General features: G+C 47.6%; 1 protein-coding gene across 2 annotated transcripts in view; it reads left to right on the forward strand.

Annotated features, from left to right (window-relative positions):
• The window catches only part of COL4A1 (collagen type IV alpha 1 chain), a 143,108-nt gene that overhangs the window by 70,522 nt on the left and 49,338 nt on the right, over positions 1 to 23,248 (forward strand). The window contains exons 3-15 of one of the 2 annotated variants that reach the window (XM_053563522.1): positions 15,071 to 15,160; positions 15,261 to 15,305; positions 16,413 to 16,457; positions 16,549 to 16,611; positions 17,108 to 17,161; positions 17,316 to 17,342; positions 18,540 to 18,623; positions 18,710 to 18,772; positions 20,220 to 20,255; positions 20,724 to 20,765; positions 21,791 to 21,877; positions 22,330 to 22,356; positions 22,523 to 22,573. In XM_053563522.1, coding sequence (XP_053419497.1) covers positions 15,071 to 15,160; positions 15,261 to 15,305; positions 16,413 to 16,457; positions 16,549 to 16,611; positions 17,108 to 17,161; positions 17,316 to 17,342; positions 18,540 to 18,623; positions 18,710 to 18,772; positions 20,220 to 20,255; positions 20,724 to 20,765; positions 21,791 to 21,877; positions 22,330 to 22,356; positions 22,523 to 22,573 — 714 coding nt within the window. Of the gene's footprint in view, positions 1 to 15,070; positions 15,161 to 15,260; positions 15,306 to 15,742; positions 15,794 to 16,412; positions 16,458 to 16,548; positions 16,612 to 17,107; positions 17,162 to 17,315; positions 17,343 to 18,539; positions 18,624 to 18,709; positions 18,773 to 20,219; positions 20,256 to 20,723; positions 20,766 to 21,790; positions 21,878 to 22,329; positions 22,357 to 22,522; positions 22,574 to 23,248 lie in introns of those variants that run through there. The other variant, XM_053563523.1, reaches the window with a different exon arrangement.

Below are 23,248 nucleotides of genomic sequence, written 5' to 3' on the forward strand. Positions count from 1 at the left end.
CTCCCACATGTCTCTGAGCTCAGGACACTGCTGGACAGGGGACTCTGCTCCACGTCGGTCAACCTCCTGCGTATTTTTCTGGTTATTCTATTAATAAAGATTTACCCCTTTGCTGTGTGTTTCTGGGATCAGTTAAGGTCATGACAGACTCTGATCATAAAAACCTCCTATTTTTGATTTGCAGCTGTTCTTTGGGGCTTACCTCATCCAGGATAGCTTAAAAATGTGAGTTGATTTTATTTCCTTGTTCAGAAGGAGTAGTAGAAAAGTCAGCATCTGGAGTGTCACATCCTGTGACTTAGAGGGCCTGGAGCGCTCTCTGTGAGTACTTGCTGTCACTGGCGGGGCTGAGCACTGGCAGTCTTTGTCCAGACTATTTATGGGAAAAATTATTTTGTGTAAATAGGATCCTGACAAAACATTGGCTGGAAGGAAAACAGCTTTCTTCTAGAAGGAGCAAAATGAGGGTTTATGTTTTAATTCATTCGAGATCAAAGACTTAACAAAATAAACCCTGACGAATGAGAACTGTGCCTTCGATTTCCCTGCAGCTTGTCGGTGGGGTTTTATGACATTCCGGTCTGTCTCTAGACAGCACGTAATGATGCCCCGTGATTGTGGAGCATGGGTGTGGAGTGCTGCGCTCTCAGAAACGTCTTAGCAGAACCCTGGTCCTGTGAAGTGGTTTAGCACAATGTGCAATTAAACAGAGGAAGAATTACTCAGGGCTAAGGAGCACCCAGATGATGGGGAGGGGCTGCCCCTTGTTCCATTCTTCCCCTTCCGCAGATACACTGGAAATGGCAAAGCTGTACCCGGCAGCCTCACAGTTCCCGTTAGTGTCGTGCCGTCTGCTCCAAATCCCATCTGTTCTGGATTTCTTCACGGGAGAAGCTGATAATGATTCTTGTCAAATTTTTAAAGTGACACAATGAAATCCTTCCTGGTCCTAAGTCCCTGGGCAGGGTTTCTCTTTGTTAGCCGTCTCTGCAAAGGGCGAAGGCGGGTCTGGAAAGGGACGGTGGATGTGAGCTGCTTCTCCCCTGTTGGTGGGTCCCAAGGATTTGTTAGATCAGAGAATTTCTCGTGAATGTCTCGCTGCCGTCTTTCAGGCCCTCAGGTTGGCGCGCAGAGTCTAGGTAAGAAATCATGGCCTGAGCATCTGGCCACATGCGTGGTTTTGAAATGGCTGTCCCTAGAAGACCATGAGGACGGAGGTTGTGTCCACAGTGGGCCCAGTGCACTGCCCGCTGTCCAATGTCCCACCCAAGTGGGCTCCTGCCAGCGGCTAGTGGAGTCAGACCACGGTTAGCAGGACAGACGGGGTGCTGGTCCTACACACTCAGGACAGTGCAAATAAAACCAGAAGGGAGACCTCTGATGAGAAGGAAGGCTGGGCCTGAGAATGAACCCCCCAGGTGCCTGATTGGCGGGGGGCAGGGAAGGGCAAGCCCTAAAGCTGCAGTCACATGCCGGCTGTGTGGGTTTTGCCCCCTCACCCCATTCCCTGTTTTCTGTCAGGCTCACCTTGATTTGGGGGCGATGCTGTGATACTGTGGGAAGCGCCACAGACAACTGCACCCCTTGCCAGGGTCTTTTCACTTCTGCTTCTGAGACCTGAGACACTCAGGGCTGTTCTCCAGGATGTGATGGTGTCTGATGTCACAGTTGTCTGTCCCTCTGCTGGCCCTTTGCTGAAGTGATCCGTGTTTCTGGGGGGAGGTGCCCGTGGGGGTCCCATCCAGGCGTCTGGGATGCAGTGAGGTTTCCCCTGCCTCACGACATTGCCTCCTAAGTCACCCAGACAAGGCCAGTGGGAGCCAAGAGTGCGGTCCTTGTAGGGAGCCCCGAAAGCGGCTGTCTCATTTTGAGTCCGAGAGCACTTGGTGAGGAGAAGCCCACAGCCACCTGAGCCCAGCCCTGGGGCCCTGGGATAGGCCAGGGCTGTGCCCACAGCCAGGAAGCTCCTGGATGGCCCTTCCTCTCCGGGGAGGTGTCCAAAGTCTGGTCTGTAGGGGCAGAAGTGACATGGGGCCGCTAAACCTCACGTCTCCAGGTGTCCCCACCACACACTCGCAGTCCTTTCCCTCTCACTTCTCCTTTTTTCTCTAGTCACAGGCTGGGGACACTTGCTCCCACCTGCTCTCACCTCTCGGTGCCTCACGAGTGTGTACACAGGCCACACCCACACACACCACACATCACCCCAGCACATGCACATATGTACACACACCACACACACACCACACATTACCCCAGCACATGCACACACCACACACACACCCACACAACAGGCACACCATGTGCATTTGGAGGGACACAGACTCTGAGTCCACAAGGCTTTCTGGACGTGAGGACTCGTCTCACACCTGCTGGCCCTGGGGTGGGAGTGGACGGCAGCTGTGTGGGGTGTCCTGGTGGCTGCCTGCTGAGCTCTCCATCTGAGAAGACTCTGGTCATTCAGATGAGAGTTGAAGATCTCTCACAGGGAGAGTTGACTCTGATCTCCAAAGACCCTTCCAGATCTAAATGTGCGCCCTGTTCCCATCAGAGTCTGCCCTGTGAATGCCCCAGTGTTTGAGGCCTCTGCCCCCGTGGGCAAGTGAAATGTCCTTGTATCAAAGGGATTTCGGTCTGCAACCAATGTCAGAAATCAAAGGAAAATCGGGCCCAGAAGGTCCCTTAGGCTTCTGGTAGCGGTTTCCTCACGGCCCACACCCCTTCAGTGATGCGTTCTGAGAATCAGCAGCATCAGCCGTGCACCATCAGCCGCTTCTCAGCTGCTGGCGGCAACATTAGTTCCTCGATTCCTTGTTCTGTTTGCAAAGGCGCAGGATGGCTGCGTTGAGCAGTCACGGCTGAGACACTTTCCTGTGTTCCCTTTCCTGTTTTTTTGATTTTTTTGCTCTATTTGTTCTCCCTATGTTATTTCTAAAATCAGTTCATTTGGGGATGGGAAGTGGATTCTAATATTGGAAATAACTTTATACAAATCTCGTCTGACTTTTTTAGACTGTTTTTCTGATCACTGTCCCTCGTCTAGAAACCACTTCGAGGCGTCGCTCTTTGACCTGACTGTGGGAGAAGGTGGGGATTTATGGACACAGGAGGGAGGGCGCAACCGCTTGTTTCCTGTCACAGGTCACTTGCCTTTGGAAAATTGTATTCGGAATCCAAAGTGTGTATCTTTCATATATTTAAAAATAAAGTTCCCCGGCCTGAGGGCTGTCATACATATTCTGTGGGGACACATCCCTTCAAAGGTCCTCTGCCAGGTGGAGGGGCAGCGGGAGTCACTGGGGTCGGTGTCTAGGTGGTGAATACTCAGACTCACCCGTGTGCAGGCTGCCCGGCAGGCGTGGTTCAGAGAGTTGTCTGCGAAGGAATTTGCTTCACCTGTGGCAGATGAGAATGTGTCATTTTCCGTTCTGTGTGATGTTCTATTCTTGCCACAGGCACTGTGCCCCTCAGGTGCTCCCTGCAGTCCATCTGGTAATGAAGTTTCAGCTCTAGAGTGTGAGGGTGATTTTATCTCAGAAGCACACACTTGTCAGGACTGTGGATTATCCCACTCAGCTGTGCTCGCTGAGTCCCATAAGGAGCACCTGCTTCCTCTGCAACCGTCTCTTCCTGCCATGGGGTACCCTGCACAGCCAGGCGAGGCCCTGCCCTCAGGGTGCATCTAGAGAGCCACAGGGGCCAGCGGCTCGGTTCACCCCCACGGCAGAAATTCTGGACCTGAGCGGCTGCGGTGCTCACAGGTCAGACGGCTGTCAGGAAGGCGGTTGTTGGTCCTGTTTCTTCAGCAGGTGCTGATGCTGCCTGTGGAGCACTGGGGGTACCTAGTGGGCTGTCCTTGGCTTAGGGTTCTCAGCAGAGCCCAGAATACTCACAAAGTAGCACTTTTGTATCTCGGAGATGAGGGAAGGCCATTTCAGGGTGTGTAACTGATCACCCTCCACTTGCCAAAGAGAAACTGCCTGGGTTATTATGCCAGAGACCTGAGACCCTCAGAGTGGGGAGGAGGGGACAGGTGTGCGCTGACCAGTCCTGTAAGGCATCTTCTCTGTCCCTCATTCTCCGTGTCTCTCTTTATCTCTGAATCTGTCCCTGCCTCTCGGCCTCCCCCGTCTTTCGGTCCCTCTGTGTCTCTCTGTCCCCCGTCCCTTCTGTCTGTGTCTCTCTCTGTCATTTTCTGTCTCCCTGCTTCTCTCTCTAATACACCCATACTGGGTCATCGATCCTCTGATCAATTAAAAAGAAATTCAAATACCAAAATACGCATCACATGTGTTTATACACTACAGTCTAAACTTTAGCAAGTTAATATTTAATAATGCGGAAGCTGTAATGCTCGTTTTCAATTTTTGCATCTTAGTTCCTAGCCAAATAACTTAATATTTTGGTCTATTAACATGAAGTAATTAAGAAAAAAGTAGCTCAAAATTAACCTTTAAAACCCCTGCAAAATAATCAAAATGGCATTAGATATGATTTTACTGATTTAAGTGCTTACATAATTGAGCCATACCTAGATTAACATAGATTCCCCCATTAGCTTTTGAAACAGGCTTGCCAGTTTTGTGAACAATATTGAGGTGAAGAAAGTTTGCCAGCTAAGGGAAGTCTGTTTTTAAGAATTAAGAAGCAGCTATTCCTCGCGTTAATTATATACCATCATTTTGTATCGATTGTGCAGTGATAAGCTTTTCTTATCTGTTCAGTTCAAAAACCAAGATTTTGAGCAAAAAAAACAAAAGAAAACATCAACATCTTGCTTACTTTCTTTCCTTGAGTAACTATGTATGTTTTAAAGTTAATTAAGGAGGTTTGCTGAAAAGAGATTAAAATTCAGGTTGTTTCATTCATTCTGATCAGCCTGACCATTGCTTTCCCGAGAGCGGTCAGCGCACAGTGGACTTCGTTGCTTTCTGAGTCTGGCCAAGATTGCATTGTGTTATGGACAAAACTGAATTGTCAACATTTTAACCGCCTTCAACTAGTCTTATCTTTTAGATTCTGATTAACAGGGGATTGAAATTATTGCAACATCCTGGGGGAAGTGTTATCAGGGATAAGATGTAGCCAAGTAGCCTGCTTACTGTGAGGAAGTGACTGGAGCATCAGACCTGGGCGTGGTCGCTGACCCCTCTAACAAGGAGTGTTCTGCAGATGCTGATGGGGGGCTGGGGGGAGGTGGCTGACCTGAGAGAAGACTCAGGCTGACCTGAGAGAAGCGACAGAGTGCCCTCGGCTTGAAAAAATAATTAATTTCAGAAGTGTTCATTAAGGAAAAGCCACAAAATCTGTGGGGAAATGTCTGAAAACAGTTTTTAAAATACCCAAGAGATTCTTATTTTCTTACGTCAGATGTAGCCACAGAAACAGGAAAGGGCTGCCTCCTGGCTCTTGGCTGATGGGAACACTCACATCATGTCCTTGTCCTTTTCTTTTCCACATTCTGTGGCTTTATGGGAAATACAGCTGGCTCGGTGGACATAGAAATGATGAAAGTAAATGCAGAATGCACGCGCACTCAAGTAGTAGTAACGTCAGGACAGTTCACCGCAGAACCGTTTGTTCAGCGCTCTGCAGGCAAATCAGATGTGCTCCTGGCAGCCGGGCAGGTGGGATCCTCCCTGACTCACAGGGGCCAAAGCTGATTTTCAGAGCCCAGATGGCTGGTTCTGGAGCCAGGGCCAGTGAGTGCTTAGCCAGCAAGAGTGAATTAGTGGAGTTTGAAAATGGGCCTCCAAAACATGCACCCTCCTAGTAAGTTTATCGTCATTTTCTTGGGGTCTTTAACATTTGTGTTTTCTGACTCAGCTGCGGAAATATTTACGAGCACCTACTGTGTGCTGTCTGCACTAGAAGATGGGTGGGAGGAGGCCCTGGGGCAGGGGGTTCCCACAGAGAATGGACACCCGGAAAACCCAATTTTAAAGGAAAAAAATGTCAGGGCATTTAAACTGTCCAAGTGAAAGTTGAAGAATATCTTTCATGTTTTTTATATTATTAATTATAATTATTATCTTCAGAGTATTTCTCTAGCATTTTATATGTTTACCAAAAAAAAAAAAAAATCCATCAAAACCCATGACCTAGATTGTGGCATTTCCTGCCTTTTATATGTCCTAGTTTTGTTCCAGGACTCCGCCTCACACCCACATTATTAAGCGCAAGGTGATAACAGCCTCAGCTATTACTTAGACACTAATTGATGTTTCTCAGATTTCCTGATGACATAGAGTACATCTCTTTAAATCTCAAGGTTGTTGGTTTGGAGGAAATAAAAATAAAGCAAAGCGTCTTTATGAGAAAAAGATCAAGTTTTTCTCTGTCCAAACTCAGAAAGGAGCTGACCTCTTGTTGATATTTTTTTATCAATTCTTAATGTTCCTGCAATCTCTCTCCTTCCCCCAGATCTTTAATTTAAGTCATGATCTGGAATGTTTTTGATAAATCTCATGGAACTTTAGAGAAGGACAAAGGCGGTGAGGTTCAGTGCAGATTCTCTGCATAATCCCTGCAGCGGCCGGGTTTGAAACATTCATTCCTGCGTGTCTGTGACTCTTGGAGGACAGTCTTCACTTAAAAAATGCTCAAGTGGAGGAAGTAAAAACTAAAACCCAAAGTCAGCCAAAATATTAAGCAATGGTGACTGGCATTTAAGTGCCCCCCACTTTGGATTAGAGTCTGAGGGACGTGCCTGGTGGGGTTTCCAGCCCCTTGGCAGGTCAGTACTAAGCTGCCCCCTTGCTGTGTAGCTACTGGTGTGTCCTGGCATCCTTGGGGTGTCCCCCGGTGTGGGGTGACCTCCATGCTGTGCCTGGTGGTAATCCCTGTCACCTGGGGAGCCCGCCCAGGGAGCTGTGTGCAGAAGCAGAGCGTGTCACTTTGTCCCAGGGAGTTGTGCCTATGAAGAAAAGCAAAACACGGTCCCTGCTTGTTGTGGGGTGAGTTTGCCACAGCTGGGTTTTCTCAGCCTGTACATATTAGATGACTGTCCCTGTGCTGGGCCACCAGCAAGCTTCAGTGGCTGGACTGGCCCTACTGGTACAGAGTGTAAGTAAGTTTTCAGGCCTGTGCTGAGGCTCCTTTTATGCCTGTGCCGCTGTTATGGTTTTAAGGATAATTGCAAGATCTCTGTGTGAGGAGCGGAATGTAAGATAATAGGTTTAGACAGTGCATTCATGATTTTGATTTCTGTGAGTGTCCATGTTGATAAATCAATTTGTTAGCAAGGGAGATTGTGTCATCACTGTCTTTGGAAGGCGTTACAAACTGGATGGATTTTTTTTTCCCTTTAGAATCAGCAAAACTAAAGAAAAGGAATAACTTACTTTAAGCTATAAGTTTTCTATAAACTTGCAGAATAGAAAAACCTTTACATTTTACTGATGGTAGGATGTTCAGCAATAGTTTCTTTTCTTTTTTTAATTTTTTACTGAGGTGCTGGAAGAGGAGGGGTGTCGGGGTGGGATTTGAGGAGCTGTGCCTGGGTGTTGGGTAGACAGGGTGGAGTGGGGGAGTTGCAGAGGAGAGAGAAAGGAGCTAGTAATAGTTTCTTAAGAGAACTCTCTGGTCTAAGTGTATCTGTTTCATGTATGTTTTTCAGGATTTAATTTTTTCCATATTTTCTATTTCCATGGAATTATTTACAAAACTGAATTTACTTTATTTTCTGTTACCATAAGACTCAAATACTCTCCCAGTTTATAAAATGGATACAAAGAAGCAATATAAAAAAAAAAATCCACCTGCTCGGGAGGCTGAGGCAGGAGAATCACGTAAGCCCAGGAGTTAGAGGTTGCTGTGAGCCGCGTGACGCCACGGCACTCTACCAAGGGCGGGACAGTGAGACTCTGTCTCTATAAAAAAAAAAAAAAAAAAAATCCACAATTCACATTATTTCTAGGGTCACAGCCTTTATTTACCAGCAGTGTGATAGCTTCAGTATTCAGGTCTTTAAGTCTTCTATTTGCTTTTAATTAAAATTTAAATTCTAATTAAAATCCCATAGAGTCCTATCTTTTAGGCCTTATCAGAGTGATTATTTTTAGCTTTTCTCACAGTCATGTGTTCAGTTGCACTAAATATTTAATATTTTTAATAGTAATATATTAATATAATGATCATTTAAGAAATAGTTTGCACACTTTAAGGATGGCCGAGGAGTGCGGTTAATTTGGGGGAAGTGTGTAGTCCCACAGCGCCCTCTGGTGGCGAGAAGCCGAGCCCACCGCGGCTTTCCTCCGACCACCTGTGCCTGGGGGGCCTTCAAGGAGCGCGAGTGTGGCTGAGGTTCTTGGGTGTGGCAGGCGGGCTGCAGCGCATTACAGGCGGCCCCTGGGAGGCAGCCCCTGGGAATGGGCTGGGGGTGCAGGGCCTGGGGTGGGGGTTGGGTCAGGCTGAGGGAAGAAGGGAATCTGGGGGAGGAAGCCTGGGGACCTTCACAGTGACGTTTGTAGAGAACAGGTGGGTGTGACTTGCTGGGAACATGGACAGTAAGCTGAGGCTGAAGGCGAACCACGTGGGGAAAGGCTGGGCAGGATCTGACTGAATAAGCCCACAAGACTTTGGGAAAACATTATCATAATGTTTTTCTTATTTTCCAACTTGGGAGCTGGATTACTTGGGAAGGGGGTGACTTAAAATAGTTTTATTTTAGAAATATTTTAAGCAGATTACTGCTTTGGAGTAAGAACTCATAATGAAAGCATTTCAGACTGGTTTTTCTGAAAGAGGATGAGAGAGGAGCCAAGGGCTCCCATCCTTGCCCTCCAAGGTCCAGGCTCTCATCAGGGAGAAATGTCTGGAACTGTTATAAGATTTCAAGATCCTTGGAAATGTTTAAGTTTTTTTTTTTTTTGCCAAAAGTTTGTCAGCACTTAATTTTGCTAGGACGTTTTTACAGGATCAGTGAAGTCAGATGGTTTGTTTGCTTTTTGATGGCATTCGGGGAAGAGATTCAAATTGTTTATAGTAAGACTGCGCTTAGGGCTTTCTTGAGTTATTCTTGTGTTGAATGATAGTTTTTTAGAAAGTATTTTGTGAAGGACTCTTTTTAATTCATTTTTTTCTTACAAGCTAATGTGCAAAGTGGATTTTCATAGATAGGAAATCCATGTAGTTCTGTGTCTCTGCAGGTGTGGCTCAGTCGGAAGTATCTAGTGTGGGTCTCCTCTGCACCATCCCTCCACTAGCTGTGGACTGGAGTTGACTTAAGCCTTTAGCCCTGTCAACCAACTTCATAGCAAAGGTTGAAATTCATATGAGAGTACTCAAGCCTAGAATTGTGCCAGGATTCACCCTGGACTCAAATAATGTTTCAACATCAGGATCTGTCTAATAGAGTGTGTTCTTGGACACAGACCCTTGGCAATAGTTCTGTGGTCAGTGTGGAGTCTGTGGGCAGTCTTATGCCAGTGAACCATCTGCTGGATGTAGGGTGGACCTTACCCATGACATGGATCTCACCCGCAGGAGTTGGGATTTTCCACTCAAGAATCCTCAGGCTGGAAGTCCAGTGTAAAAAACCAATGTCCAGGCTTGACCACGGAGAGAAAGGCGTTTCCACTCCACTTCCTGAGTAGCCAGACCAGCTCCAGCCACTCTCAGCTACTGTCCCTTCCCAGGGAGCAACGTGGAAGTCCATCTGGTGAGGGGCCATGGAGGGCTGGCCTGCTCACACCACCATCATGTGGTCTGGAAGAGGCAGGAGGCGTCTAGAAATTTCCTAGAAATAGAGTGCTTTAGGGAGCTTATTTTCTTTTTTAATATATTCTGATTCTCTCATCCATTGGATTTGAAAAGATGAGAATGGCTTTGTTTTTAGAAATACTCTCTTAAACTTTCAACTCCTCCCTCCCCCCACCACAGATAGTTCCCTACTCAAGACAGTTCAACTTAAGACTGATGCTGTGAACGCCACACACATTCAGTAAGAGCTCTACTTCCGATTTCGGATTGTGGTGTTTCTCTCAGACTGTTGCCGTGTGGTGCGGCCCTTTCCGGGGTGCTGGGCGGCAGCGGGAGCCCTTCTGCTCTTCTCTTTGGGGCACCGTTTGATAAAGGGCAGGAGAGAGTCAGCACTTCTCATAAAGTAGGCTAATGTGAGTGTTCAAGCACATGTCAGACAGGCGAGGCTGGGCAAGGACAATCCAGTAGGTTAGTGTATGAAACACATTTCGATTTAGGATATTTTCCATTTCTGATGGTTTTATCCAGACCTGCTCCTCTCAAGTCCAGGCTCATCTGTATGCAGCTGCCAAAGCTCTGGGCATTTACCCACAGACTAGACAGAGCGCTACTATGCAAGGATTCCTAACACCAGCTCTCTGAAGCTCAAGGTCAGGTTTGAGAGAACAAATGAAAGTTTTAGGAAGAGATAGATTTGCAGCCTGCTTTGGTGATTTACTATTTCTTGCTTTAATATTAGATGTTTAAATGCACATGACAGTAATGATAAATACGTGTAACATCATTTCAGGGAAACAATCCACCTTCTTAAATTTAATTCATTGTTTTTCTAATTAACACACGCACATTCTTTGAGAATCTGCGAGGAAAGCTGTCTTCCTCCAGAGAAGGCAGCCCTGCGTATGCCTGGCTGTGAGGGGCCCCCTCCTCCGCAGTGGTGGCCACATTCCTGCTCCGGTGTCAAGCTTCATGGCGTGGCCGTGGCTCCCCAGGGGGCCTTGCTGCAGAGTTTTCCATGACCCCGTGACACCGATTGCAGCCTTCCCACCGCTTTCCCAGCAGCAGCAGCGCCGGCATTCAGGAAATGGTCCTGCAGATGTCTGACTGTGGCTGGGCGTGAGGCTTGGACTTGTGGGATTCTTGGCTGAGTTCTGCAGTTCCCCATTGACTGTGACGCCCCCACTGAAATTGTTCCCCCTCACTGAAGGCTTGGTGAGCTCTGGCTCCAGAAGCAAGTGCCTGATTCTTTGCAGTCTTGCTTGAGCATTGAGGTCTCATGGCCCCAGATGACAGGAGGAAACAGCTGATGCAGGACAGAGTCCTGTGCGAGGCAAAGTGCTAAGCCAGGGTGTGACGCACCCTGAGGCTCCGACTGAGACGGATACTGGGGATCCCACCCCATCCGATCACCTCATTCTGCTGCCTTTTAAAATGTCTAGGATAATAAGGACTTCAGATTGGAACTCACGGGCACTGTCAGGTTACACCATTAGCTCCTCATCTGTTCACCTGCTTACACTGAATTCAAAGTTTGTGCTAAAATCTATGGGTGAATAAAACTGCGTCCTTGTCTTTGGAGAACTTACAGCCCAGCGGTGCGGAGGGGTGCTCCCCAGGTTCCCCTGGAGTGGGTCCCCTGCCCCCCTTGGGCGGGGTCATTCCTTAGAAATGGAGCAGCTGGAGCACAGGGGAGGCCGCAGTCCAACATTTTTGTGTGTGCTTCTGTTCACTGTGAAGATCCAGAAACATAGTATTTTAAATTTGAAAAATTAATCAAAATTTTGGTTTAAACATAGATTTTATGTTGGTCACGGAAACAGGTGTAAGGTGGCCGTTGATAATAGGCTTTTTGGTGACTGCTTATTGTAAGCACATTTTGTCTTAACTCCGTCTTTGCTTTTGGTGTAATCGTATTCCCTGTCCAGTTCTGAAGCTTCCTAGCGTTCCAACTTCTGCCGTCCTGGGTGCTTCATGGGTATTTGAATTTGTGAGTCAGACATGAAGGGAGCTATTATTTTTTAAATATATTCCAGCAATTGACTTCTCAATCCAGAAAGGAAAATAATTGGGTGTTAGAAAATAACCTTTCTCACCACATTTTATGGATTTTTAAAAATACATACGCTCGCTTAAAATAATATGTTAAGCAAAATACTTAAGTTGCTTCATGCGTGAAGCTCTGTTCTGTGCCTAGTTTAGGATGGCTACTTTTGATGCCAAGATTACTGTCCACGTCGTCTACCTTCATCTGTACAGACCGTGGCATCTTGTTCTTCCTTCTCAAAGTCTGAATTTTCCTCAGTTGACGACACAGCAGCCATCATTTCCATCATATAAACTTTCTTTCCTTGATTAGCACAATACATCACTCTGATGTTCAGGAATGAACCACAGGACACACAGAGCATCAGAACTTTTCGAGTGATATTTTCACAGACTTCTCTTTTCTCTCCTTCACTCTCACATGTCACCCTGCACACACCCTGGTTATGGTTTTCATCTCGGCCTGGCGTGAAGTGCGTGGCCACCATGGTGTTTGGACCTTGCCTCCATCACACCACGGGAAACAGGCGGCCAGGGTCCCATTGCTCCCCGGCGGTCCCTGTGCACATCGTGGGTGGAGGTCCAGCAGTCCCCCCCCCCTCCAGCAGGCGGTCATTCCTATAGCACTGCCAGCAGCAGACGCGAAGTCTGGCTTGGGAACCGCTGGCTCTGACAACCTTTGCGCAGCTTGTCCAGCTTTTTGCTCTTCCTATAACCCTGTGGAAACTTGCTCAAAGCTCAGAGGAATGATGTGGCCTGCGCTGTTTGCCAGCTAGTTGTATGGCTGTCTGAGTGTTTCTCCTGCCTCTGTGCTCCCCTCTGGTTCCCATAATAACCCGGGACAGGGTGCGGGGTATTAGATTATTCATGTCTTTGGTCTGGGCAAATGGCAAGAAAAGTTAAAAATGTGGGTGATGGTAGGAGCCATGTGGTGGAGGAGTCACTCCCTTCAGCTACTTCACTGCAAAGCCCTTGGGATAGAGGGTTTGCTCAAGGGTTCTGGTGACATCCGAGAAGAATGTGTTCTTGCCGTAAAAGCAAAGACTGTGAGTCAGATTTCTATATTCTGTTCCCAGGAGCTCGAGGGGGTCACCCAGTGACATGTGGCAAGTCAGCTAAGCATCGGAATCTTCATTGCCTTATCTGTGAAACAGACTTAAAAGGGTGGATACATTGAGCTAACACAGTGCGGTGACTTGTTTAATACTCTGCTGGGAAACAGCTTGTTCTAGTGACCTAAAAAAACGGACCGTGGTGCAGGCTGACCCCATTTCTATTTCTGGCTTTCGTGCTGACTCAGTGAGATCCTTGTAGGAATCAGTTAATCTGGCTCTGGTTCTCAGTGCATTCCGCGATTAGATGGAGAATTATAAAATCTTATCTTCACTGGTCTCACAGCGACACTGCCAACGTTAATTCAGTGCTAAAAATACCACACCACTGTGTGAGGACGCGTCCATCTCGACATGCCTTTCCCATTTCCCTCCTGTCCCACGTCGGGTTATGTGGGGAACCACGATTCCACATTCATTTATTTTTTTAACTAGCTGTCTGAAGTTCAGCTCAATTACATTGTTAGCAGGATTTTCCAATATCTGAAAACTAGGTGTCCCAGTGAGGTGACCTTGTGTGAAGGACCTCTAGGCTGTCCTGGAGTCGCCGCAACGCCACGCCTGCAGGCCGAGCGTGAACCTCTCTAAGCAGCTCTTCGTTTGAACAAGTCTTTGTGTGGGAATGTTCCTCTTTCCCAGCCCTCACGGGGCCTCTGGGAGAAGGAGCCAGCACTCCATCCCGAGTCCTGTGCTGGGGATCCCCGGGTCAGCATCTCTTTCTAGAAGGTTCGTGTGCTGCTGCTGGCCAACAGGCATGTCCATCTGTGGGGCTTTTCTTTAATCCATGTACTATTTTATCCTATTCTCTAAAGCAATGTTTTTCAACCTTTTTTATCTCACAGCACATTTGAATCTATCGTTAAATTTCCATGATACACTTAAATTATGTTGGTCAAAATAGGAGTTAAAAAAAGAATACACTTATTGGGCTTTGAACTTTGTTCAAAAGTAATTTAATGATCTTTAAAATTTGTCATGGTCTGGGCAGCGCCTGTGGCTCAAAGGAGTAGGGTGCCAACCCCATATGCTGGAGGTGGTGGGTTCAAACCCATCCCCGGCCAAAAAACGCAAAAAAAAAGGAAAAAAAAAATTTTTTTTTTTGTGGTCCACCTAAGATTCTCTCACAACTCTCCAGTTGAAAATTACTGCTCTAGAGTGTGAAATAGTCTCTCTCCCAATTGTATAAATACTGTTCTTGGACTCCTGACTTACACTGCAAGGTAAACATTTAGCTCCATGGAGCCTTGGGGGTTGGAGCCCCAATGTCACAGCCTCATTCTGCATTTGTAGAAGTCCAGCAAGTGGTCAGTTCACCAGTAGGTTCCAGGGCCAGCCCAGGGGGCTGGAAAGAAAGATGACTTCAAAAGCTCTGGTTTTGTTTCATTTCAATTATGTGGTGGTGAAAAACTTGTAACTCACTCCCTGAAAGGTGCCGTTTTGAAGGTAATGTTTATGTTTTGTGATGTTTAACTTGTCAGTGTTGTATTTTTATTTTGAACTAATATATCTTAGAGAGAGGCACTGAACACAAAATAATCCTGCCTATAATCTCCAAGTGCTTTCTGTTTTTCAATCAGCAAACAGCGATTAACCTCCCCAGTTTGTACTGGAAGAGTGCACTCAAGTCCATACGCTGTAAAGCATGTATGTTTTCTTGATTATTTATCTCAACTATCCTCAAGGACTTGACACAGGGCAGAGCAGCTGCCTGAAGGGGACTGTGTACGATGTTGGGTGACAAAAGGTAGATATTCTAGTCAGGGCTCTGCAGAGAAATGAAGCTATGAGATAGGTAGACGGGAGGGTTTGTTATGGGAAGTGGCTCACGTGACATGTGGGCCGAGGGGTCACCAGATCTCACCTGCCATCTTGAGTTTGAGAACTGAGGAAGCTGATGGCCTAGCTCACAGCTCATCTGAATCCTAAGGCCGGAGAGCCGGACTTCTGATGTCCAAGGCTAGAAGATGGGTGTCCCAGTTCTGGGAAAGAAAGAGAATTTTGCTTTCCTCTGCCTTTTTGTTCTATCTTTACCTCCATGCACTGATCAGATGCCTGTTTCTTCCAGAAACACCCTCACCCAGAAACCACCCTGGACACCCCAGAAGCCAGTCGAGCTGACCGCAGTTGCCCGTCACGACCCAGCAGGCTGATTGCTTTCCTCTGTCTCTGCCATCCTGCCGTTTTCCTGACTCAGTCATGTTCCTTTTCTGCAGGGTGAAAGAGGCCTCCCCGGGTTACAGGGCGTCATTGGGTTTCCTGGAATGCAGGGACCTGAGGGGCCGCAGGGACCAGCAGGGCAAAAGGTGAGCTTGATTATGGCACTGCAGGGCGGGCGGGCTCAAGATCACCTGCATTCCTGTGATGACCTGCGATCGCAATGGCATTCTTTCTGTTCTGTCCCAGGGTGACACTGGAGAGCCAGGATTACCTGGAACAAAAGGGACCAGAGTGAGTCACTGTCACCATTGGTGACGATGGGATGGGGTCTGCTGGCTTCTGGAGTTGGGGCACTCCGCACACTTCGGGACTTCCTTCCTGCCCCTCCCCTCCCCTGTGTCCCTTTCCCCTCCGCTGTGTCCCCTCCCCTCTGTCTCTTCTTCCGGCTTCTTCTCCCACAGTGGGCTAAGTGAGTGTCACCTGTGACCACACAGCCTCTGGTCCTTAGGACTGGCGGTGCCACCAGCCAAGCTCCTTCCCACTTGTCCTCCGGTGAACTTGTTTTCTCCCACTTGTTCTTCCTCAGAGTCTCCTGTGGACATTTTTGTTGGGGGGGCAGTAGTGATGTGTCCGTGGGGCTCAGGAGCGCCGCCTCCCTCCCCACGGGGCTGTGGCGCCTCAGCCGACCTTGGTCTCCCTTCTCTTCATCTCTTTACTCTCCTTGCTGTGCCCATTCCTGGAAAATGCAAAGTGAAGACCTTTGTAAGAACATTTTGGAGGTAGAAAAATAGACAGACATCATACAACGTGAACACTTTGACTTCCTTACTGTGACGTGGTGGTGGTGAGGAGGGCGGCCGGGCGGGGACGGCCTGTGCCGCGCCAAGTGCCTCGCCAAGGCCGGTGGGCTCAGGTGGAGGCTGCAGGAAGCACCGGGGTCACTGTTTTGGTAAACAGACATTGTTACTATTCAGAATACAGAAGATAGGGATTTCAGCTAGAAATAACTTTTGATTTTTTTTATTCCCAATGAACTGATTTATTTTATAAACTCTTCTCTCAAACGTTTGTGTTTTAATGTGAGTTGCATGCTCTTTTTTTTTTAATTTTTTTATTAAATCATAACTGTATACAATGATATGATGCATGCTCTTTTTAAAAAAACGAATGAGAGGAGGGCAGGTCACTGTGTGCACATGCAGCTGTGACTTGAGAGGGACGAGCAGTCAGTATGTGACGTGTGGCTGCTGTAGGCCGCATGCTGGGCCCTCAGCTCCTCGGCTTAGTGCATGTCCTTAGTGCCAGAAACTAGGGGGCCACACCATTAACCAGGGGAACCAGCGGCAGGAGACCGGCTTCCCCAGCTCTCCCCTGAACACTTCTATTCCGTCCTTACAGGGGCCCCCAGGAGCATCTGGATACCCTGGAAACCCAGGTCTTCCTGTATGTATACAAAACACTTTGTTTCTTTCACGAACCATTTGACCAGCATGGATGATCCATTTTGGTTGATTTCTCACTTTATTAATTGCAGGGTATTCCTGGCCAAGATGGCCCACCAGGTCCCCCAGGCATCCCAGGCTGCAATGGCACGAAGGTAATGTTAGAAGGGGACCCTCCCCATCCTGTGTGCGTTTATGGGGCTTTGCATGTTAGCAGGGGAGGTCAAGTTATTCTGTAGAATGACATGGTTTTATGTGACACAAGTGAAAAGTTAACTTGCCTCGATGCTTTCTTTACTCAATAAGGAAATAAAATTGTCCTGTATTTAATGTATAGGGAAGTGCTTTTCTTTTTGTAGACTTTATCCTAAAATTGCTTTTAAGCACTAAAGTCCTTACCTGTAATCAATTACTAAATCGAGTAAGAAAATGCTGTCATGGGTCATTGCCCCTGTTAAAGCTATTGAGCGTATTTCTTGTTCTGCAAGGCAGCACCCAGTAACAGAGCTTGTACCAAACTGTTTTTAGGAAATCATTTTTAATCCCCAATGAGATTTCTTTGAAGGGTAGGGGAGAGTAACTCAGGACGGTGTCTGGGGGGACGTGTTTGCTGGGGACAGTGTGTGACCAACTCTCTGCCCTTTCCCTCAGGGAGAGAGAGGGCCGCTGGGACCTCCTGGTTTACCTGGATTTACTGGAAATCCTGTGAGTATAGGGTTAAGTTAGAATTTCTTTTTTCTGGTTATAATTTCTTTCTTCTTGTTTCTTTTTCTTCTTCCTTTTTGCTTTCTGCACTTAAGTCTTGATGCTAATGACATTTTGTGAAAACCAAAACTAATGCACAAACTTCCTTTTTCAGGGACCACCGGGGTTGCCAGGAATGAAGGTATGTTTTATTTATTTTGTTGGATTCATTACAGGGAATCTTTTTAAGATAGATGCCACATAAATCAGTTTGGCTGATTGCTTTTTATGCTTTTTAACATACTTTCCTAAAATTGATTACATTAAAATACTGAATATATATATATATAAATGCAATATATACACAATTAAATTTAATACACAGGACACGTGGTGTGATGGTAAACTGTAAATAAGCCGTGAGGAAACTCTCAAATCTCGTAATCTGGGTAACACCGCCCCCGGGCTCAGTCACTATCATCAGGCTGACCCCAGACTGGGCATCCCCGGCCACGGGCAGTTTTATAGAGGTCTGGGAGCCTGGCATTGGGCTGTTTGGAGCAGCCCCATCACAGGGAAACTTGCACTTTATCAGAAGCTGCAGTAGACGGTCACTCACCTGAGTGAGGTCAAGAGTGCTATGTTTAAGAGCACCCAAGAAATGCATCCTCATAGCAGCTGTGTTAGAGCTCTCTAGAAAGAGAACCAACGGGAGCTGTGGAGGGAGAGGGCCGCAGGGAAGGAGAGTGAGGTGGTGCTCAGTTTGTGCATCCAGAATTCTCCCTTAGGGGAAGTCAGCCTTTTTTCTTTTAGAGCCATCAGCTGACTGGAGGCCCACCAGCTTGATGGAGGGGCACATGCCTACTGAAAGTTCTCTGATTGAAATGGTAATCTCCTTTACAAAAAGACCTTCACAGTTCACAGCAATATCTGGACAGGTGTTTAACCAAACAATGTGCCCTAGCCAAGTTGACAGATAAACTTTACCATCACACCTGCCTTTATAAAAACACTCATCCTGAGTCTTTTCTCAAAAAATAATCCTAATTTGGTGAGTACAGCTCGTGGTCCCACCATCTTCCACACTTGATCTTAGCCAAAAGGCCGAGAAGTGATGGTCCCACCATCTTCCAACCAGAGCCCAGGACCCTTGTCCCGAGTGTGGGGCAGTCATGTGCACCATTTTGGGGACCCGTCTGTGTAGTCCGCTCCACAATCAGTGCTGGCTGCAGCCTCGGTGATGGTCAGACAGTAGTGAGGGGAGGGGTGGGCAGGCTGGGCACTTCCAGCTCAGACCTGGCCTGGTCCACACCAGGTAGGGGGCCTGTGCCTCACTAGGTTATAAGACTCTTCACACAGATATCAGTAATCACAACTTCTCTCCTTTTTCATCCTCTAGGGTGACCCAGGTGAAATACTTGGCCATGTGCCTGGCACACTGTTAAAAGGTGAAAGAGGATTTCCCGGAGCCCCAGGACTGCCCGTAAGTATTTGCTAAATACTTATAATGACGTGCTGAGTCTCTCCCTGGTTTGCATTTTAATTCTTTTCTTTCTCTCTAAATTACAGGGTTCACCAGGCTTGCCAGGACTGCAGGGTCCTGTCGGCCCTCCAGGATTTATCGGACCACCAGTAAGTTTTTGGGACATCTCTCTGAGGCAGTCTTTTAAAGGGCAGTTATGTTGAGGTGTGAGAATAAATAATGACTTAATGACAAGGCACACAGTGATGGTCCCTCTTAATTTGGACATGACAGGATCAGCCTCTTTCTTACTGAATGTTCGGTTGGCACCTGCAGTTCACCTGTTCCCAGAGCTGTGGGAACAGGGTAATGATGCCAGGACACCCCCGGGCAGACAGCATGTCATTATTGTGGGGCTGGTTGGGTACCAGGGATGCCCAGACACACAGGGCAGGCACTTACCTGGGTGACCACTCCACGACAGTGCGGGAACATGTGTTGGTAGAAACACAGTCCGACCAGTGGGGTCTGCGTCTGGGCGGGCCTGGGGCAGGCCGGGCAGCAGCAAGGAGCATTTGATAGGATGACTTTGCGTGCTGAGCGCCCGGAGAGTCACCAACGCGCTTCCCTCGGGGCCTCCACCAGAGCCATGTGCTCAGTAGAAGGTGGCGCAGTCAAACTAACGAGTGCTGGGTGACGCTGCCGAGCTGTGCACGACACACCTGAGTTTGTTGTCCCCTCGCTGCCCCACCGAAGGTCCTCACAAGAGATTTTCAGGCCTGTACTTTTTAATTTACTTGTTTTTTTTCTCTCTCTCTCTTTTTTTATTGAGACAGTCTCACTTTGTCACCCTCGGTAGAGTACTGTGGCATCACAGCTCAGAGCAACCTCAAACTCTTGGGCTTAGGTGATTCTCCTGCCTCGGCCTCCCGAGTAGCTGCGACTACAGGCGCCCGCCACAATGCCCGGCTATTTTTTTGTTTGTAGCAGGCTGGGGTGGGGTTCAAACCCACCACCCCTGGTGCATGTGGCCGGCGCTCTGCTCACTGAGCTATGTGCACATCCCTTTTCTTTCTCTTTTGATTGTAAAAACCACGTGGATGTGGCCTCTTTGCCATTCTTGTAAATAAACAGACTCATTTTTATGAATAAAGAATGACTATTCTTTTTTCCTGTAAAAATGATTATAAAAACCATTCTAAGAGTTGGTTACACACACAGGAAGTGTTTTCTTTCACTGCAATCTACTAAGAATCATCCCCTTTTTAAGATGAACAGTTATCTGTGAAGTGGACAAACGTGACTCCCAGACTGGAAACTGCGGCTGGCGGAGAGCTTGGTGACCGGCTTCACGCGTCATCTTAACATTTTGTCCTGGCACGGCTCGGGCTGTGGGAGCCCACAGGGCCCAGGCCTAAGACTTGTAGATATTTCCATCTCTGTTAGGAATCCTCCTGGACCAATTTCTGGTTACTCTCAATCTCCAGCCCAGGAAAAATATTTAACAAATAAATTATGATGTTAATCATAGAATCTTAAGATAAATTCAACACAAAGAAAGATCTAAAGCTCACTAGGGTTATGAATATTACTTAATTCAAATGTCGTCTCTTACAGGGTCCCCCAGGTCCTCCTGGCCCCCCAGGTGAAAAGGTAAAAGATTTTTCATTTATGGTCTTATTGCGTTAGTGTGAGATTGCCATAAAATTGACATCACTCATTTTTTAGTGTCTAAAGGTTTGGGAAATTATAGAATCTTTTTCTCTGTGTGTATTTAAGCCTCTATTATCCATCTGCTGTCTGCGGACCATCTACCAGTCAACTGATCCTCCTTCCATTCATCCCTAAGTCTTATGTTGGAATCACTGATGTTTTCCTGAGTTTTCTAAAGCCAGAGTTTAAAAACATTAATTTAAAATCAAAAGTCTTAATAGAATGTTTCTATCAATAATACTTTAAAAACTTTTTCCTAGACATTGGATGTAGTGTGATCATAACTTTCTAGAAAATTTTTATGATCATTCTGGACAGAGCTGTGGTTTGAAATCTACCACATCAGTGCATTTTATGTGAGCTTTGCAGAACCACTTTAATAATGAAAACTGAATTTTCAATCCACAGGGACAAATGGGCTCAAGTTTTCAAGGACCAAAAGGTGACAAGGTGAGAACACATTGCCTTGGAGTATTTTCATGTTTAAAGTCACAGTTCCGAGCATGACAGAATCCCCTCCTCTGGAGCACCCTTTGAACCCACATAGCCACCCCTTCTCTGTGTGATCTCAAGTGTGAAAGCGTTTTCCTCCAAATGCTGGGATTATTGAATTTGTTCCGGCTCACTGGGTAGGCCAGAACGACTTGCTCTGCATGTGCTCTGGCAAGTAGGGGGCACGGTGAGGCTAATTCCAGTTTTTTGTACAGTGGAAATGTCCTTCATTTTTGTACAGGAAGTGTCCTGGTTTGAGGCCTAAGGTTCCCAGGTGCAGGCTGAGAGGGGACTCTGGCAGTTCCTGCAGCGCCTGCTGAGGGCTGGGACCCTTTACTCTGCGGGCCACACCTGCTATAGGCCATTAGGCCAGAGACCCTAGGTACAGCGGGGACCTGGGTGATCTGGACGCACGGTGGCCTGCGCTCCACCCTTGCATTTGGCCTACTTTGTCTATAAACTTTACAGTAAAGTGCCCCTGAGTATATGCAGTTGCAAGGTTTAGACCTCACCGATTGTGCTACGGCTGGATTTCACGTACTTCAGAGTGTTCCAGCAGTTACGGTGCATGAGGAAGACCATTCATGGTGGCTCTCTGACTATGGGTTACCTACCTGCCTGCTTTCTTCCAGGCTCTGTCACGTGGTGTGGGCTACCCTTATCCCATGGCACACCGTACTCGCCCACCACGTGTGCAGGCCCAAGTGCAGAGGTGTCTTGCAGCTGTTCAGATCCCATGTTACCACTGAGATACTGGCTGCCTGTCCTTCCCTGACCCCAGTATCTCAGGAGTGGCTTAGATCCTTGTGTCACCTTCCTGGTGAGGCCTGGCTCTGCTGAGGCAAGGATCACCAGGAGAGAGTACAGCAGAATCTCATTTTCAAAGTGGATGTTTTATTTTAGGCTTTTTCCCCCTCCCTGGGTTTTGTCTTCTCTGTGTAATTTTTCTTATACCTAATTATTCCCATTTTTTGCATCACCAGGGTGATCAAGGGGTCAGTGGGCCCCCAGGCGTTCCAGGACAAGCTCAAGTGAAAGAGAAGGGAGACTTTGCCACCAAGGGGGAGAAGGTAGGGTGGGCCTCGCCCGCTGCATGCTGCCCTTCTGGTTTTCGACTAATTTCCAGGGCCAAAGAGAAGCTGAGGCCACAGTCAGCTTCTGCAGCACACTTAACCCTCACTTGGACGGCAGTTTACAGACCATCCGTCTATAAACATGAGCATCTTTGAGCAGAGACCAGTGGACCTGTGTTGGCCACAGGCTGGTTTGAGGCCAACTCACTACGTAGGGGTCTCTCAGGCGCACCACAGACATGGGTGGGGGGCCTCAGGGCCGAGCTGAGGGGCAGAGAGGGTGTGGCCAGTCCCATGACCCAGACAAAGCTACAGGTGGGTGCTGGGGACCAGTTTGAGGTTCTTTGTTACTGCCTCAGAGAAAGTTTTCTTCTTCTGTTACATACTCGATGTAGCATATAAAAGTCGAGGCAGCTGTTAGGTATAATAACTTTATCTCTCTCTTTTAGGGTCAAAAAGGTGAACCTGGATTTCAGGTAAGTGGTCAACTTCCACATATCATCACTATTTTCACATGAAAGATCATACACTATTGAATTCAAGTCGCAAGCTTATTACATCTTAAATTTAATATTTACCTAATTCAATGGTTTACATAAATATACTAATAAATCTAACTCTTTTTATGTTTGTTCTTTTAAGGGGATGCCAGGAGTTGGAGAGAAAGGTGAACCCGGAAAACCAGGGCCCCGAGTGAGTGTTTCCAAAGCCCTTTTATTCTTCATTGTTAAATCATTTTCCCTTTATTCCTAAAATCCTGGGCTCAAAGAAACATAAAAATAGAAGAGACTTGTAAGGGGCATCTGGGGTATCCCTTTCATCCCCTAGGCCATTCTGAAACCTTCCTGAGCTACCATCATTAGCAAGGCCCTCTAGGGAGGCCACAGTAGCCTGGTGTGGAGACAAGGCTCACAGAGCCACCTGCCAGCTTTCCCAACCCTGAGAGCCACCTATCCCATCCCCAAGACCCACTTGTCCCATCCCCGACACCCCTTTGCCCGATCCCTGAGAGCCACTTGTCCCATCTCTGAGAGCCACCTGTCCCATCCCTGAGACCCACCTGTCCCATCCCTGGGACCCACCCATCCCATCCCTGGGACCCACCTGTCTCATCCCTGAGACCCATCTGTCCTATCCCTGAGAGCCACCTGTCCCATCCCCAAGACCCACTTGTCCCATCCCTGAGACCCCTTTGCCCGATCCCTGAGAGCCACCTGTCCCATCCCTGAGACCCACCTGTCCCATCCCTGGGACCCACCTGTCTCATCCCTGAGACCCATCTGTCCTATCCCTGAGAGCCACCTGTCCCATCCTTGAGAGCCACCTGTCCCATCTCTGAGACCCATCTGTCCGATCCCTGAGACCCAC

Source organism: Nycticebus coucang, chromosome 15 (assembly GCF_027406575.1).
Source record: "Nycticebus coucang isolate mNycCou1 chromosome 15, mNycCou1.pri, whole genome shotgun sequence".
In the NCBI taxonomy this organism is placed as follows: domain Eukaryota; kingdom Metazoa; phylum Chordata; class Mammalia; order Primates; family Lorisidae; genus Nycticebus; species Nycticebus coucang.